At 30.6% G+C, this 14,774-nt stretch overlaps 3 protein-coding genes across 5 annotated transcripts; 2 read left to right on the forward strand and 1 right to left on the reverse strand.

Moving 5' to 3' along the window:
• The first annotated feature begins 5,008 nt into the window (after nucleotides 1-5,008).
• LOC149889133 (uncharacterized) lies at nucleotides 5,009-6,836 on the forward strand. Its single transcript, XM_090089188.1, has 3 exons — nucleotides 5,009-5,291; nucleotides 5,509-6,714; nucleotides 6,796-6,836. Exons 1-3 carry the CDS (start codon nucleotides 5,009-5,011, stop codon nucleotides 6,834-6,836), a joined length of 1,530 nt encoding a protein of 509 aa, XP_089945314.1.
• A 1,059-nt stretch (nucleotides 6,837-7,895) lies between these two features.
• Nucleotides 7,896-9,347, reverse strand: LOC149889134 (uncharacterized). Its single transcript, XM_090089190.1, has one exon. The coding sequence runs from the start codon at nucleotides 9,345-9,347 to the stop codon at nucleotides 7,896-7,898; it is 1,452 nt and encodes a 483-aa protein (XP_089945316.1).
• Nucleotides 9,348-12,076: 2,729 nt separating this feature from the next.
• On the forward strand, nucleotides 12,077-14,496 carry LOC149889135 (uncharacterized). 3 transcript variants are annotated; one of them, XM_090087746.1, is made up of 6 exons: nucleotides 12,077-12,284; nucleotides 12,380-12,475; nucleotides 12,584-13,140; nucleotides 13,394-13,657; nucleotides 13,796-13,856; nucleotides 13,996-14,496. In XM_090087746.1, the coding sequence occupies exons 3-6, from the start codon at nucleotides 12,946-12,948 to the stop codon at nucleotides 14,193-14,195; spliced, it is 720 nt and encodes a 239-aa protein (XP_089943872.1). In that variant the 5' UTR covers nucleotides 12,077-12,284; nucleotides 12,380-12,475; nucleotides 12,584-12,945; the 3' UTR covers nucleotides 14,196-14,496. The 3 variants fall into 3 exon arrangements, with proteins under 3 accessions (XP_089943872.1, XP_089943873.1, XP_089943874.1); XM_090087747.1 differs by having other exon boundaries at nucleotides 12,401-12,475; XM_090087748.1 differs by lacking the exons at nucleotides 13,394-13,657; nucleotides 13,796-13,856; nucleotides 13,996-14,496 and having other exon boundaries at nucleotides 12,584-13,249.
• Nucleotides 14,497-14,774: the final 278 nt, after the last annotated feature.

The following is a 14,774-nucleotide window of genomic DNA, read 5'->3' on the forward strand; positions in this document are numbered from 1 at the left end:
CCCGCAAATAATGAATCGTGGGCAATCTTTTGTGTAAGCCAATTATTATGACAATGTTTGCGATATGGTTTCCAAACATTTAAAGAATTCGTATCATACACTTTTTTCCAAACGCAACTTTTGTATAGTTAAAAAGAGAGTATATAAGTATAATATATATAAGTATAGTATATAAGCATAAATGTATATATGTACCAATTATTTTGATGGCCAATAGTTCCAATAGCATACTTTACAGTTCAGAAAAAAAAAACCCGACTTGTTTTAAACAATAACAACATTTAAATTATTCAATTGATAAAAAGAACAATTTGAGCAAGATCACTGTGTTGCTGAAATTATGGAAGATCAATTTTATGATGAGAAATTTTTACAACGAAATTATGAAAATTTACTGTGATCTCATCAAAGCGAAAGACAACATAATTAAATGTTGACGATATTTTTCAAATTAGTTTTTTAAAAACTTTTTTGCTAAAAGTTAATTCGGTTTCCTTAAAAAAAAAATTAATAAAAGATACAGCTTCAATAATAATTCTTGTCATTCATGCGTCCTTTTGATCAGCGCTTGACAAAGTCAAAATTCTTGTCAGATCATCGCAGATTTGTGAGTCACCCTGTTTATGGAGTTATTAAAATTATTTCTAAGGTGTTCTAATGAATTTTGATATTAGAAGGAGTGTATGAAACATTACAAATATATTTATAGTTGTGTCTAAGTGAAAACCTACACTTATAAGGTATGCGCAAATGAATACAAGCGAATTTTAATTTGCAAGCGAATGATATTAATATGAAATTAAAGATCTATATTTACAACGTGCGTAATTCTATGAACACAAGTTTGAAGTGTTTCAAAACAAAACCACTCTAATGCGTTAAAAAATATAGACATATAAGGGTTGATGAAGGGTAATTGTTTGTCGTTAACTAACTACCAGCACATTATGAGCTACCTCGTGCAATATAAAATAATTAATCTGAGTGGTGGTTCCGTAGAATTTCGGCAAAGGTTTTATAATGCTTTTACTAAACTGTAATGTTGTTAAAAGGGGGGGGGGGGGGCATTAAAATATTTAAAAGATCCTGTAACTGAACACAGCTAAAAGGTCTAAATTAAGAACAAATTCAACGGTTGTTAAAATATTAATGAAACGGCGCAAATAAAGTTTAAACCTAGTTTAACCCTTTCATGCGCTGGGTTGTTTTATAACAACAAATTAAACTAAGCTTCCCCCAATTCAAATGGTGCATTCTAACCGATTGAAAAGAATACTATTTTAAAAATGAGAGTTGAAAAAGGCTGTAGAAAAAGTCTACTTTAACATTTCATAGTACCGCTGTCGTTTAGTAGATGATTTTTTATGGGTTATGTTAGTTATGGAAAAATAATTGGTGCATGAAAGGTTTAAAAATCAAAATTTAAAACAAAGCATTATCTTTTTTGGAACTATTCCAACCAAAAGTTTTTCCGGGCAGAAATTGTTTTTTCCAGTGTCGGCATCTTTTAATAATAAAACAATGACGTAATGGTACGTAAGTCGTTTAGAGAAATGAAAAGCAGTTTTAGAATTCTCGCAAATCTAAAATTATGAATAGAAATTAGAATTATCAGTGAAAGTATAATAAGTTTTTGAGAAAAGAAAAAAAAAAAAAAAAAAGAAAGATTATTCTGTCGCGTAACTTTTTATTGCCAGTGTTGGCGAGGAGTGTTTATTACTAGAATAATATAAATGTCTTTCGGTTCCCTAAAGTACTTCTAAATTGAAAATGAGACTGTTTTTACACTCAATATAATATCATTTTGATTTCAATTTACGTGACACCTTCGTAAATTTTCCAGACTAATAAACAAAAAACAAGGAAACTTCAGTATTGCTTGGAGTTTCGTCAATATGGCTACTTTATTCAATTAAATAGTAAAAAAACTTGTATGAAAATTCTTCATCAGTCTGGTGATGGTACTTCAGCTCTCATCTCTTATAACTTGACGCTTATTCATTTTGTCTAATGTCAGTTTTAATTTATTTTTTTAAATAAAAATAAAATAAAATCTAAAATAAAATCCAAAAAAAAAGGTTGTCCGTTTTTTTTATCTGATTGTTTTTCTAAAAGATAAAGTTATTTAAAGATTCCGTGCATTTTTAACAAAGGTGTCTGAAATTAGGACTAAGCTTATCAGAAGTTTTTGTGCTCCGACAAAAAAAACAACTGATGATTGATGAGGATTATTGGACAGTAAAACGAAATTTTTTAAAAAGTAGAGTCACATACTTTTATTTAAAGATCTTATGCTGCTTAAATGCAACAGTACATTTAAAGTTTTCTTTCGCTGCCCGCAAAAGATTAGAACAGTCTTGCCAATACTCGCTTTTGACGTTTTTTTCACCAACTGCAATCAAAGCAACATTAATTCCACAGACCAACAAAAAAATGTAGTTTAGCTTTTTTAACGAAATACAGCTTAGTCCTCAGTATTTTTACTGAAACCGTATTTGGCGGCAGTATTTTTGTATCACCCACAGTTCTCTCAAAATATGACCTTGATTGTATTTAAAAATGGGCATTTAAAAAACAAAACAAAACAAAACAAAAAAACTCAGCTGATAGCTTAAACTTTTGTTTAATTACAGATTTTATTTAAACTAACAATCAATGTTTCTTTAACAAAAAAACTCACCTCTTATCTAACAAAAATTATAAAGAAGGTTTTTACAGCCATACTTAGGGCATATTGAGAAAAAGCTGAAAGCTGAGGTTAAGCGACTAAGAAGAACTGAAAAGCTGAGGTTAAGTTAGTTGAAAGAAAACAAACAACTGTAAGCGACTAAGATGAACTAGGCGAAAAACAAAGAACAGTTTTGAAAGTGCGCTGTACCACCACTCTCAACCTTATTTCATTCAAATTTACTAGATATTTTAGTATGTTAAATGCACGGCTTTTAGAAAAAAAACCCAATAGTTTTTCATATTCCGATGAAAAAATGGTAATTCGACTTTAATACTGTTTTTTATGGACTTAGCACACCCAAAAGCGTAAGATTCAAGCAAAAATGTTAAAAAAAATCTTTTGTAACTGGCCTGTGTTCTCTACCGTTATAATTTTCCTAAGAAATTAAGAAATTCACAAACGAGAAATTGAATTTTTCTACATCGTATTCACATATTTGAATTTTTGCTCCAAGCAATGGCGTGCTTGTAAGTTTGTTTTCAAGACAGACAAGTCTAAACCTGTATCAAAACAATTTGGAGAATAAAAAAGTCAGAATTACTTGCAAGCACTATCGATGTCTTGTATTGATAAGGGTTCTAGTATTCATAAAGCTTGTATTGACAAGGGTTCCAGAATTCATAAAGAGCTATTAAACTCATCAAAGAGCAATTTTTCTGAATAAACATTAAAATCTTAAACGTTGGGAAACCTGTATAATACTGAACTTTTACTTCTATAGTCTCAAATTACAATAATGACGTAATGGAGAATGCTGATGGAAAGCTCTTGGTATTTATTATTAAAAATGTAAAATGGACTTGTTGCCAATGTGAGAAAAAGAATCAAATCGTGAGGTAAGAATTATTTTGTACCATCTCCGATTTTAAAAGCTGGGAGAAATAAGTTATTGATTTTAGTAAGTAATGATTACTTTTAAAATACGCTTTATCTTTTAGACTTTTTTCTAAATAATTTGTTTAAACTTAAATTCGATGGCATAATAATAATAAAAAAAAATCTTGAATATTCAAAACTAGAAATTCATGCCAATTTCAAAATTCAGAAATTTATCTAATTGGAAATTAATTTATAATAGCACAGCTTTTTCTTTTTAGTCAATTTTTCGTGATTGTTTCGTGTATTCTATGAATAGATTGTACTGACTCAAGCCCAACGAAATAATCTTCTTTGATATCCTGCAAAGTCGTATAAAATATCATAGTGTAAGTTTATGTAAAAAACTGTTGAGAAAAATTACATTAATAAAATAAAAATTAATAACATAACATTAATAAAATAAAAACTTATTGAAAAAAATCTCAGTAAAATGCTAAGCACACTGAAAAAAACTTTAAATGTTTTTTTTCGTGATATTCTCATTTTAAATTACGTAAACGTTGCACCGTTTTATGGTCCCAGTAACCCTGATACCTGCATTCTAAAATTGTAATGCACTGTAAAACTTTACCGTGAAATTCACGGTACTATATCGTGAATAACACGGTATTTCACCGTGAATGCATTTTGCGGTAGCTACTTCACGGTATATTACCGTTAAATTTTTAGACAAATCAAGTAAATTGGGTTGCCATGTTTTTTTTTTATATTTAGTCTTAGCAATGATTTTTGAATAATCTCTATTTGAAATATTTGTATATGTCTAAATAATTCATCCTATAATTTACAAAATAATATTATTTGTTACAATGTCATTTCTTTTTGCACTTAATTTTATGATATAACTTATAATATAAGTAATATAAGTAAGATATAGCTGAAGTTAATGATATCTTCAGGTGTTTGATATCAACGTGCTTGATATCAAACACGTTTTATATACTCAATCTTTAATCTTATATTTGATGTCAAACACGTTGATATCATATAAGTTATATGATATCAACGTGTTTGACATCAAATATAAGATTAAAGATTGAGTATATAAAACGTGTTTGATATCAAACACGTTGATATCAAACACCTGAAGATATCATTAACTTCAGCTATATCTTACTAAGACATAGCTGAAGTCCATGGTATCTTCAGGCTGAAGACTTCACCCTGAAGATCACAGCTAGGTTATCTAGTTGTGTTTTATATCATACATTATATCCTTTTAATCTTATAAATATTATAAATCCTAATAATTATTGCATTATATGTATATATATTTTGTATATATAATTATGTATATATATATATATACATAATTATATATATCATTATCAAAGCCATCGCAATTTAGCTAATATTCAATTTCCTTGTTGCATTCAAAATTGCAGAATTATTTTCAAAATGTATTCAACTTTCAAATTGCATATAAGAAAAGAACATAATAAAAGTATTATCGAAAATAAACCAACAACAGAAATAAATAACATTTTCCAAAGTTTTAAATGTGATATTGCACTATGTAAAAAAATATGTGCTGGACTATCTCAGTTTATCTTACATCTTAAATTGCATCTTGATTCACTTGACCGCGTTCATTGTCCTTACATAAATTGCAAAAGTTCTTACACTAATCGAAATTCATTTGCATCTCATATAACAAGGCGACACAAGCAATGGGATTCAAGTTTTATCATGCCACTGTGTGTTGTTAGCTTAAATTTCTAATTTAAACAACAATAAAGATGTTAACACCCTTGAACAAGAAAGCATTTCATGTGGATCTTTAGAACACTAAGAAAATGAAGAGTTTTATGATTGTATTGATTATATTTCTTCTGAAAAATATTTGAAGGATCGAGCTCTCTTTTTTTTAAAATTGCAAGTAAAAAATATATTTCCAGCTTCTTGTGTTCAATCTATTTTTGATGAACTTATGGTAGTTAATAATTCGAGTACTCAATTCTCTGTTCAAAGTCTGACTTCTGCAATCTCGAATCAAAGCAGCGATATCTGTGAAAATGTTTTAACTGAATTTTCTAAGTCAGAACAAATAAAGAAAAACAGTTTGTACGCTTTAAGTACTAATAAAAAAAGGAAAGCTTATTTTCATAAACACATGAGTTACATATCTCCAATAGAATTTACTTTAGGTTTTGATGCCAATAAATTTAGAACTGTTTATCATGTTCCAATAAAGGACTTGTTAAAAATGATGTACAATAAACACAGCAATGAACCTGGGTTTTGGCTTAAACATGAGGAAAATTTTGGTATATATTCAGACTTACTGAGTGGATCCCTAATTCAAGATATTGCAAAGTCTGATGATAAAATTTTATATCTTATTCTATATCAAGATTCTTTTGAAATTGTCAACCCAATTGGATCAGGAAGAAAAAAACATAAAATACTTGCAGTTTACTTAACATTAGCTAATATTCCATCACACAAGAGATATGCATCGGAGCAGCTACAGCTGGTACTTATGTGTAAAGATGCAGATTTAAAGTACTTTGGCCTCAGCAAAGTATTTGCACCAATATTTTCTGAATTGGCAGAAATATCTGGTTCTGTTTCTGTTTCTGAAAGTTTATCTGTAAAAACAAAACTTCTATGCATACTAGGGGATAATTTAGGATCACATTCTATAGGAGGCTTTTGTGAAAATTTTAGCACAGTTTCACACTTTTGTCGATACTGTTTAGCAACACGTGCAGAGTTTGATTTTAACCCTCAATTCTGTGGACTAGATCGAACAGAATTAAGCTACAATAATAGCCTGCTTCAATTAGCTCAGAATAATGGTAACAATTTTGATGGAATAAAATTTAATTCACCATTTAATGGTTTATGTGGATTTCATGTGTCTACAGGTTTGCCACCATGCTTAGCTCATGATATCTTCGAAGGCGTTGCTTCACAAGATATGTATCTATTTGTTAAATATTTTGTTAGTAAGCGATGGTTTTCATTTAACAACATCAACAGAAGAATTAACATGCAGAAATATTTTGAAGGAGATGCCTTGGATAAACCTTGTGAGATGAATAAAACTTCGAGTACTGAAAAGTTAAGTGGTCATGCAGTTCAAAACTGGATGTTTTTGCGTTTGTTTCTGTTAATACGACAACTTTGTTTACTTTTATTTTCTACTGTTTTTATTCAATTCTCTTACAACTTTTATACAGAAACAAAAAATTCTCGAGAGCGTAATTATGTACAAAAATAGCGTATGACTTGACTAACAACTTACATCAATTAACTTTAATGACAAGAATTTTATAAACGTAATAATAAAGTTTTATAACGATCAGCTATTATCACATCACCCCAAGAACTAAAGTTCTTAAGTAACATAGTCGTTTAAATATGTCGGTTTTCTCCTTTCTCTGGTTGATCGTCTTATCGCTGGTAATAAATTATCGACGATTTCTCTGCCACCAGCTTCCTCCTCAGCGTCAACAACTGTTTCTTCGGTTTCTTCCTCTCGTGCAGCAAAAATGTCTAAATCTTCAAAATCACTTTCGTCGCTGTCGATCTCTTCACTGATAATAGTTTCTCTTGAAGCGTTTGAAACATTTGAGGCAGGAGCTATTCTCACATCTCGCACATGTCTTGGTACACCATCAATTTCAATATTTGTGTTTGTGAGTATGTCAGTTACAGTACCAATTTTCCAAACTGAAGTGCACTTTGCATCAGCAGGGCGAACGTAAACTTTTTCTCCAATTCTATAAGTTTCCATAACTCGTTGTGATCTTTCCTGAGTTTTAGTGTTTTTCTCCTCTTGAATTGGAAGACGCCAGACGTACATATTTTTCTGAGAAGCAGGTGCAGATTTCTCATTTGTTCCCACCGTTGGTGTTGCATTGTACCAAAATACCGCTAGTAACGGACATATTTGTGCCCTCGCAGCTGTTCGTTTTACTGTGCGGTGGTTACGCTCCACTATCCCATTCCCTGAAGGTCTATATGCACATCTATACTTCTTTTTTACACACCATTTTTCACATATGTTTGAAAATTCCTTGGATTTAAACACCGCTCCATTATCCATCAACAGTTCTTGCGGTGGGCCATGCTCCCTAAATACGGATTCCAATTGACTTACTACACTTTTGGTATCTTCGCACGGCAACTTTCTTCAAACTGCAAACCGACTTGGTCCACAGTCAATCATTGTTAAATATGGCGACCCTTTATAGTGAGTCACGTCACAAGCAATTCTATACCATGTGTCTGGTACATCTAGCACTCCATTTTCCCATTTTACTGGTGCTGGATCAATTTAATTACATTGGCAACAATTGCGAACACATTCTTCAACGTCTTTTCTTAATACGTGCGGAAGTCTTCGTTGCACTGTAAACATTGTCCGATTAACGCCAAAATGATGCTTTGAGTGACAATTACGAATTTCTTCAGCAATACTTACCCCAGCTAGTTCTTTAGTATTTCTTTGTGAAAGTTCATTTATCCAAACTTTTGGAACTCTTGTCAACACGTCAGCTTTGTTTTTGGAGGATGGAACCCATTTCAATGTGATGTTTATATTATATTCTTTTATTAAGTCTTGCAATAGAGAAAGTCTCCTTTTAATAAGCATTTCTGATAATCCATTTGATCGAACCCTATGACTTTCAGTCAGCATACTTTTTAACCATCTATGAACTGTTACTGAATCAGTGAATACTGACAAATTCTTTATATGCCACTTAGCAGCTAGGTTTATCCCACGCACCACAGCATCTAATTCAGCAATATTAATATGCATGACATCATTTATACTTCGAAGCCAGGCTGCATCCTCAATTATTACGCCATTGTATTCTATAGCAACCCCCATTGCCATGCTGCTTGCATCACACCACAATGTCGCTTCATTTTGAATTCCTTCAGCATTCCATTTTCCTCTCACAGAATCACTAACTTCCAATCGGCGCAATATTTCAATCAACCATGACTGAGCTTGATCTCCGATTAGATCATCCCAAGCATCTCCTTGACTATGTCGTTTTATAAAACTGCAGGCAATTCTGAGCCAACCTCCAACAGGATAGTGACCTAATAAGTGTCCACATATCGAAAAAAGTTTCCGTCGTGTTACTTTTTCAGATTTAATATCTTGTGACTTTGGAATGGTGTTTCCTCTTTTCCAACAAAGCTCCTTTTTTTCATTTCTAAATAGTTGCAAACCCAACACTCGTGCAGTATCGCATTGCTCTGGCTCTTTGGTTACCAATCCATAACGCGCCAAATGATTTACGACCTTTTCAACTGATATTTTTTCCAAATTAACAATTATATCGTCAATGTAGTGGTCAGTTGCTTCACGAATACCTGCATCTAGATTCAACACGCTGCCTAAGATTGAAGACATTATTTTTGGAGCAGAATTTAACCCAAAACCAAGACGTGTAAGATAGTATTTTTCTTCTTTGTAGATTACCCTCTGATGCTCCCATAAACTCGGATCGATGTGTACTTGCATATAGGCGCATCTAAGATCAAGTGTTGCAAATTTGTCACCAAGAGTTCTCCATTTTCTAACTTTTTCATCACATGCATCACTTGTGGCATTATGCGAATTAACGTACTGATTCAATTCGCGAAAATCCAGAACAGGTCGTACCTTTCCTTTATTTTCCTGCTCAACAGCCATTAACGGGACAATCCCTTCTGTACTTTTTTCTTCTTTGTTGCATGGTTTCAACCAGCCATTTTTCACCCATAAATCCATCTCATTGTTAAATATGGCGACCCTTTATAGTTAGTCCACTTTGTACCATCAAAGTAAGCATCAAAATCCTTGTCATTTATACCAACACTTTGTTTCTCTGTATAAATTGAAACAAAACCAAATTCAATTTTTCCATTGTACAAGTGCACTCCAGTTTGGAAAATTGGTACTGTAACTGACATACTCACAAACACAAATATTGAAATTGATGGTGGGCACAAATATGTCCGTTACTAGCGGTATTTTGGTACAATGCAACACCAACGGTGGGAACAAATGAGAAATCTGCACCTGCTTCTCAGAAAAATATGTACGTCTGGCGTCTTCCAATTCAAGAGGAGAAAAACACTAAAACTCAGGAAAGATCACAACGAGTTATGGAAACTTATAGAATTGGAGAAAAAGTTTACGTTCGCCCTGCTGATGCAAAGTGCACTTCAGTTTGGAAAATTGGTACTGTAACTGACATACTCACAAACACAAATATTGAAATTGATGGTGTACCAAGACATGTGCGAGATGTGAGAATAGCTCCTGCCTCAAATGTTTCAAACGCTTCAAGAGAAACTATTATCAGTGAAGAGATCGACAGCGACGAAAGTGATTTTGAAGATTTAGACATTTTTATGGAACTCAGAGATGGTTGTTGAAACATACTCTTCTTTTGTTTTTTCTGTCATGAGTACTCTTGCATGGTTTAATGCATCCTGTAAACTGATCCCAAATATTTTCACTTGTGCTCGTAGCTGCTTTGAAATTTCACCCGGCAATCCAGTTATGAACGCTCTTAGCAATAATTCTTCGCTTTCAATATTGGCCAAATTCATAAGTTGACGCAAGCTGGCCAAATACACATCGACAGATTCACCGTCAATCCATCTCCGATCTCTGAACTGCTCGTAAGCTTGGAAACCATCAACTGCGAATGCATCTAGTAGGGGTTTTTCAATGTCCTTAGCGGAAGTTTTTTGGCTCTCCCCAAGTTGCTCATATAATGCGAACGCACTGCCTTCAAGAAACAACGGAATGATCAAAGAAAGATCGCCCAATTTTTGCAGCTCTCCCACCAGTTTGATCTTTTTCAACCACACTACAACATCTCCAGATCCATCAAATTTTCCAATCATTTTTGCCATGGATGCCATACTACCGAAATAGCTTGTTAATACGACAACTTTGTTTACTTTTATTTTCTACTGTTTTTATTCAATTCTCTTACAACTTTTATACAGAAACAAAAAATTCTCGAGAGCGTAATTATGTACAAAAATAGCGTATGACTTGACTAACAACTTACATCAATTAACTTTAATGACAAGAATTTTATAAACGTAATAATAAAGTTTTATAACGATCAGCTATTATCACAGTTTCCCCTTTATACAGGAATTTACATTACAGATTTTGAAGATCCTGTGCGGTTATTGTATTTAAGACTGAAAGAAATTGTTGAGATTATATGTTCACCTAAAATTGGCATTCAACATATTGCTTATCTGCAGGTTTTAATAAATGGTTATTTGTCTTTTTGTAGAGAATTATTCTCTTCTTCAAAACTATTACCAAAACATCATTATTTGTCCCACTATCCACAGCTAATTTTACGTTACGGGCCTCTAATGCGAGTTTTCACTTTGAGGTTTGAACAAAAGCATTCTTACTTTAAAAAATGTGCCAGAAATTTTAACAATTACAAGCATGTATGTAAAACCTTGACAGAGACACACCAGTTGTTGCAATCATACAATAATTCAAGCATACCAAGTTCAAAAATTTATGCGGTCAATTCATTTTCATTCAATGTCACAAATTTTAGTTCTACAATTTCTGAGGCAATTATAACTACATGTGGACAACTGCCAGATACATTTTCTACCCATATTGTCTATCAAGGTACCCGTTACAAAAAAGATTTATTCTTGATCTTTGACTTTACAAAGGATCACGAACTTCCTATTTTTGCAAGAATTTTGTTTCTTTTTTTTGATACACATGGAATTGAGTATGCTCTTATTAATGAGCAGAACACACAATTTGTGCATGAGCTTGGTATGTATGAGGTCTGTGGAGAAAATAATGAGATTCGATGTATAATGATTGCTTCTTTCATAGACTACCTTCCACTACCATCTTACAAGCACTGCAATCGCTCTTTTATTTCCTTAAAGCACTCTGTGTCATGCTCATCGAATAACTACAGGTTTACATAAATGATTTTTAAAAGTTATATATTTTATTTGGCAATATCATGATAAAAGATTTTGTTTGTAAACTATTTTATTTATAGTATTTATGCAGTAAATGTGTGCAGTTTTTTTCAGAAATATTATTTAAAGAACCAGTCATAAGAACCAATCAAAAACAATAGTAGAGAGTATTATAAAAACGTTTTAAGAAAACTTTCTTTTTTAAGAATTTTGCTGCATAATTATATGTATAATGCCTTACTAAGAATTTTGTTAAATTTTTTAATATTTTGTTTTTTTGCTTTGTATAATTTAAAATGGAAGCAAGTATAATTTTTAATATTTTATATATATATTTTTAATTTAATTTTTTTTTTGAATACTACATTTTGTGAATACTATATAAATATGTTTTTTAAATTTAGTTAGTTGTAATCTTTTAAATTTAATAACCACATCAAACTCTGTAAAATTTACTTACAATATAATTCGACTTTTATTATGATACTCTTGATATATACACATGTTATATATGATCTATTTTTTTAGATAATGGAGGTTATTAAAAGTAATATTTTAAGAACATTGCCAAATATTGTCGGATGTGTTTTAAACCAGGTTGTGAAAAATTTATGGGAAATAGGTGTTGAAAATGAAACAGATCTCTACCTGGTTAAAGTTGATGATTTGGTTTTGCTAAAACCCATCCAACAACGCAAACTCCTTGAATCTTGGGCAAAGGAAAGCTCTGGTAAAAACGATTTATGATACTCAAAATAAATATGATTTTTATTATCATATACATTTATATATTTTTATTTATAATATTGATAAAATTTTATGCAGAACAATCCCAAAACTCTGTAGATTTTATTGTGGCCACACAATTCAGCATGCAAATGGTGCCCACAGTTGAAGTGAAAAATAACTCAACTAATTCAAGTAAGTTATTAAAAAAAGTTGTTAATAAAACATAGTAATTGAAAAAATATTTAGTGTTCTTTATATATTTAATTGCTCTATTTTAAATATTGTGTCAATTTTGTCTAGTAATGAAGATTAAACATGTAAGTGCTGCTGATTGGTATTTGACATTTGTTTTACCTTGGGCCAAAATGTCTAAAGAGGTACAAGATATATTAGCAGCTGGAGAAAGACCTTTAACAGCACATCGGTGTGCAATTATAAGGATTATTATGAATGATGTCCTTGCTGTTTGCCCAAAGCCATTAAAAAAACATTTAGATGTAATTGCATCTTCAATGGTTGCCAAATATCCTAAATCGTTTAAAGATGAATATGGTACTACAGTGATTGGTAGCGGTCATGACAGCTTAACGTTACAACTAGTAAACCGTTATGACTATCTGCAGCGGCCAAACCGTGTTCCACCATTACTGAGTGTTTAAAATATGGAATCCCAAAAGGAACAATTATCAGTAGATGTTATAAAAAGAAAAACTGATAGTTATGGTTGCTTGAACCGAGAACCAGTTCTCAGTGTTTCAAACAGTCCTGAAGAACTCGAATACTATTTGCAACGAACTGAAATAAATGAAAAGATGTTATTGAATGATTTGTTGATAAAATTCCCCAATTTATTTACAGTAAATTAAATTCATTTTATTTAAAAATAATATAACTTATATTATTAACCAGTATGTATTAATCTATATTACTGCTAAATAGAGATTTTTTTAATAGTATTTAATAAGATTTTTGTAGAAGTTTATTTTATTTAGTTTTGATATATATATATATATATATATATATATATATATATATATATATATATATATATATATATATATATATATATATATATATATATATATATATAAATTTGTTTTTTCTATTTAGGTTGATGGTTTGCTACATCACTTTGATGTTTTGATGGGTAGAGTGAATGCTGGTGAACTTTTGATGAAAGCATTATATGATGAAAAGTTATATTTATTTTTGCATAGTTGTGGAATAGCAGACCTCAAAGTAAAGAAGGTGTTAATAAGTTTAGATAAAGCAAAACATGAAACTTTGTCAGATTTACCTGTGGCTCCCGGTCTTGTAATGGCTTTGATTAGTTTGTTTAATGAAAAACTTGACGCACTCTTTATGTTTGTGGATGTAAGTTAAAGATAGTAATCATTAATTTAAAATATATCCAATACATATTTTCAAGCCATTAATTGTGTTTCACTCATTTTATAATAATATGCAATGTAGTTACTAAAAGATATTTGGTAGTAAGAAAAGTATGTTTAGGAGACAATGGATCAAACAGAATTGGTGCCAATATCAAATTCTCCTCATCTATGTGTTTATGGTATGTTGAATTACAAGTTCTAAGATTTTTGTTTTAAGATTTTGAAAATAATTTTAAAAAAAAGGTATGAGCTTGATCATTTTTATTTATATATATTTAAAATGGATTTTTGTTAGGCCAACTTGCATTCTTTTTTTAGGGAATTCGCTATTTACAGCAAATCGATTCATGCTGGTAATTGATTGCATTGTTGTAGTTGATGGAATGAACAATTTCATCAAGTCATTTTGTTGTTTATTTGCGAGTTTTTATATTTTCAATATAACATATCCAAAAGAAGCAATAAGCAAAATTGTGCTGTCAATACTGCAGAAGTTTGCGAAATTTAATAATATTTGAATTTACCACGTTGCTAAACTTTTTAATATGACTTTGAAACAGCAATTTATTATGTAGTTATTTATATTTATTTGTAAATTTCAAAAGTTTTACAATGATGTCTTTTGTTTTATTTTTGAATTTAATACATTCTTAAACTCCTACTTACCGAATATAACTATTTATATAACGTCATATTGATATGTAAGAGATTTTAAATTTTCGTTTTATTTGAATTTATTTATATTCATTTAATTTATCTGAGTAACTTTTTCTATTTAATAACATGTTAGTAATGTAAAACTGAAAAGATTTTTAAAAATATGACGTGTTTTTGTTGACATTAGCATATAAACAAACATATATGTTAATAGATATTTATAATTGAAAATACAATTGAAAAAAATGTAATTGAAATACAATTGAAATTAAAGAAAAAATAAGACAAAATGAAACAGGCGAAGCATTTTCGAAAATAGTAAAAATATATTTTGATTTATGTTGTACAATATAAACTTTACAACAAATGAGCGAGGCATTTCTGTAAATTAATCACGGTACTATACCGTAATTCACGCTGTTTCATTACAGAATAATCAC

This window comes from Hydra viridissima, unplaced genomic scaffold, assembly GCF_058129835.1.
Source record: "Hydra viridissima isolate aposymbiotic clone 2 unplaced genomic scaffold, HvirCarnegie_v1 scaffold_5, whole genome shotgun sequence".
In the NCBI taxonomy this organism is placed as follows: Eukaryota; Metazoa; Cnidaria; class Hydrozoa; order Anthoathecata; family Hydridae; genus Hydra; species Hydra viridissima.